The sequence below is a fragment of the Entamoeba dispar genome, genomic scaffold (genome assembly GCF_000209125.1).
Source record: "Entamoeba dispar SAW760 scf_1105229459931 genomic scaffold, whole genome shotgun sequence".
In the NCBI taxonomy this organism is placed as follows: Eukaryota; Evosea; order Mastigamoebida; family Endamoebidae; genus Entamoeba; species Entamoeba dispar.
In genome coordinates, this window is record NW_001853939.1 from 2,690 (window position 1) to 6,610 (window position 3,921).

Genomic DNA, 3,921 nt, shown 5'->3' on the forward strand with positions numbered 1-3,921 from the left:
TGAAAGATCTTATGAGATACTGTGGTGATCATTCTGGAGAATACAGAGATGTAGAAGAACCAGAAGAAATAGATTCTGCCAAGTGTGAAGGATGTGAAAAAATTCTCATATAAATAACATGTTAAAAATATTAAACTTTAATTTATATATTTATTTTATATGATAATTTAATATTATTAATGTATTCTTTATCATTATTTACATTAATGTTTATTATTTTTATTATATTTTCTATTTGTTCATTTCTTAATTTCTTATTTAATTTATTATTTATCAAATTAATTGCAAAACAATACAACACATCAATTAAAATTATATTTGTTTGATTTATTATGTTTTATTTTATTACTATTTTATTATTATTTCTTGTTTTTGATACTCAGTGTTTTGTTCTCTTCTTCTTCTATTTCCATAACTGTCTTTTTCATAGTTGTAGTTTTGTTCATTTGTATTGTCCATGATGATGATATTCTCAATATTGGTTGTGTATTTATCATTAATGTCATTGTTTTCTTCTTCTTTATTTATGAAATAAAAAATAAATAATAAAATGATGATGATTTGATATTATTTGATTTTGTTCTTCATTTTCTTTTTGTATATTGTTTAATTCTTCTTTTGTTTTTTCTTCATTCTCATACTTTTCAATCCTACTTTTTTGATATACAGAGATTTGATTTTATTTATCTCTTATGTTCTTCTTCATCATATCATCATCATTCTTCTTTATCTCATAATTAACTAAGAGAATAATGATTTCATCTTTATGTGTTATTTCTATTTTATATTTCATTTATTTTGATTGTAATGAAATATTTTATTATTTTAATTTAGAATTTTCTTATTTCATTATATGTAGTTTGAATATTGTTTATTTGTGTTTGAATCTTTTTTATTTCTTCTTCAAACTCTTTTCTAACTGTATCTCATATTTTTTGAATCATTTCATTTGAGATGATTTGTTCTTCTTCTTTCTTTTTTGTTTGAAGTTCTTTAATAGTTTCTTCTATTTCTTTGATTTTATTTTGAAGTGTGTTAATTTCTTCTTTGTTATGTTCTTCTTTATCTTGTGTTTTCCTTTTATTTTCTTTTTCATTTATTATTATTGCAGTTTTACATCTATCATTCATTTCTTTGTTTCGATTTTTGTTTTTGATTCATTTTTCATTTATTTTAATATCTTCATTTGTCCAATCTTTTGTTTTATCTTTGATTTCTTCTTTGATTTTCTTTATTATTTTATTATTTATTATTGAATATAATTCTTGGAGAATATTATACATTTTCTTTACCTTCTTATTTTTTATATATTTCTGATTATTCTCATTTCTCCCATTTTCTTCTTATTATTTTAATTTTTATTTCAATTTCATTTGTTGTTAATAATTTAGATTTCTTATTTGTATAATGTTTATTATCATTATATTTACATTGTTTCTTATTTGTTTTTATTTGTATTCTTCTTTTTCTATTCACTCTTGTTATTTCTTTTATCATTATTATTATGCATTTTATTGTTATTTCATTCTTTCTTTTCTTTGAACATGAATACCTGTTTGTTGTTTGATTTTCTTTACAAGACTCTATGGTATTACTCAATAGCTATGACAACAAAATATGATGTATATTCTGAATTGATAAAACGAATAAATAAAATAAGAAGATAAATAAGATAAATTAAATAAGAAATAATAAATAAAATAAAATAAAGATATAAAATAAAATAAAAGATATAAAGAAATAAAATAAAAAAAGAAAGATAAGAATAAGAATAAGAATATAAAAATAAGAATAAAAAGAAATAAAGAATAAAAAAGTAGTTAATTAAGTATTAATAGAAATATTTTCTGTTGTTCCTTGCTCAGGGGAGACTACTAATCCCGTCCCTGAGCTTTAAATGTATTTGTTCTTCAACTATTGCCTTATTCTTTGCTTCTAGTTGTTGAACTGTGAGATTTTCCTTTTCTCATTTTTGATGTGGAATAGAGTATTTAAACATCCCTTATTTAAATATTCATTATTTAATTTCTTTTTAATTTTGATGGGTTTGAGTTTCTTTTTAATTTCGATGCGTTTAAATTTCTTCTTCTTTATTTCCTTATTTTAAGGAGAATATATAATTACTACTGTATTGCTTTGGGCTAATATTCTTTTAGCCTCAACTACTTGACCCTTTTCCTTTGATAATCTTATTATCAAATAATACTTGTATTCTAACAAGTAATAATAACATCTTTATAAATACCCATTCGTTTATTATCAATGATATTCTGTCATTGTACATAATAAACACTGTTATTCTTGCAATACTGATTAAGATGTTTTTCTAACCTAATGCAACGCCATAACCAGTCCATGACTGGGGGGAATCGAAGGATGGAAATATTTTAGGGTTCTGAGTGGTGTCTTTGACGTGCTACCTTCGAATCTTTAAAAGAAATAAAGAATAAAAAAAGAATTATAAAACAAATATAAAGAATGATATATCAATCAATAAAAAAAGAAAAGAATAATATCAAAATGAATAAATAAGAAAATAATAATAATAATATAAATGATAATCAATTATAATTTATTTCTACTTCAATTTATATTGTATTTCATTTATTGTATTTTTGTTTCATTCATCATCATTTAAAACAATCTATTGGTATTCTTTCATTTTTCTTTAATTCTTTTTCACATCTACATCTGTAAAAACATCCATTTCCAAATGATGTAATTGTTGTTGGTATATTAATTGTTGTTAATGATGAACAAAAACTAAAACAATCATTTCCTAATTTACTAACAGATGTTGGTATATTAATTGTTTTTAATGATGAACATCCATTAAAACATTTATATGCTATTTCATTAATTGTTGTTGGTATATTAATTGTTGTTAATGATAAACATCCATTAAAACAACGATATCCTAATTTATTAATTGAAGAGGGAATAATAAATTCATTAATATCTTTCTTGAAAATATTCTTTCCATTGATTATTTGTAGATTATTTGGTGTTTCAATACTAATTAACACTGGTTCATTCATAAATATTCTTTCTTCACTTACAAATTGTAGATTATCCATATTCATAGATGTTAATGATTGACATCCTAAAAAACAATCATATCTTATTTTAGTAATTGTTGTTGGTATATTAATTGATTTTAATGATGTACATCCAATAAAACATTCACCTTCTAATTTATTAATTGTTGTTGGTATATCAATTGTTGTTAATTCATTATAATATCCAAAACAATAATCTCCAAGTGATTTAACTTCTGATGGTATTGTATTCCCATATGATTTTCTATCTTCTTCTGTATATTCTATCTTTTTACATTCATTTCCTTGTTCTTTCTCTTGTAAATATGTTGAATAACTTACTTTATACCATATCACTTTTTTAATTATTCTTCTATTATTATATATCTTATCTTTTTTATTATAAATATGAAATATTTCAATATTATGAAATAATTTTTTTGAATATTTATCTAAAGGAATTGGATTAAAATGAAATCGTTCCATATTTCCTTGAAATCTTTTAACTCCAATTTCTAAATTAATAAAATCTTTAATATCATTAAAATATTTTGACACTATCATTATTTCATTATATCCTAATTTCATTATTGATTTATTATTTATTAGTTGTTTTTATTAGTTCTTTTATTTTTATATTTTAATTTCTTCTTTTTTATTCTTTATCATCATTCTATTTTTATTAATTGATATTTGTTATGAAAAACATTAATTAATAACAAATAAAATAAAATGTTATTTATTTTTCTTTTATGCAAAATATTTTGAATCAATAAAATAATACTTTTTATTATTTTGTTCCTAAAAAAAATAAAAAATAAAAAAGTAAATTAAATACACATTCTATATTCATTTATATCTGATTATATTTTATATCATTTTA

The 3,921-nt window shown here is 20.6% G+C and overlaps 1 protein-coding gene across 1 annotated transcript, besides 8 other annotated features; it reads right to left on the reverse strand.

The window, feature by feature from the left end:
* Nucleotides 1-140: 140 nt before the first annotated feature.
* Nucleotides 141-1,646: a repeat region.
* A 2-nt stretch (nucleotides 1,647-1,648) lies between these two features.
* Nucleotides 1,649-1,806: a microsatellite.
* Nucleotides 1,807-1,811: 5 nt separating this feature from the next.
* Nucleotides 1,812-2,430: a repeat region.
* Nucleotides 2,431-2,432: 2 nt separating this feature from the next.
* Nucleotides 2,433-2,565: a microsatellite.
* A 65-nt stretch (nucleotides 2,566-2,630) lies between these two features.
* Nucleotides 2,631-3,626, reverse strand: EDI_319150 (uncharacterized protein; the record flags this gene model as incomplete). Its single annotated transcript, XM_001736504.1, has 1 exon — nucleotides 2,631-3,626. The coding sequence occupies one exon, from the start codon at nucleotides 3,624-3,626 to the stop codon at nucleotides 2,631-2,633; it is 996 nt and encodes a 331-aa protein (XP_001736556.1).
* Nucleotides 3,396-3,490: a sequence feature (AT_rich).
* Nucleotides 3,555-3,591: a sequence feature (AT_rich).
* Nucleotides 3,602-3,718: a microsatellite.
* A 27-nt stretch (nucleotides 3,719-3,745) lies between these two features.
* Nucleotides 3,746-3,875: a sequence feature (AT_rich).
* Between the last annotated feature and the right edge of the window lie 46 nt (nucleotides 3,876-3,921).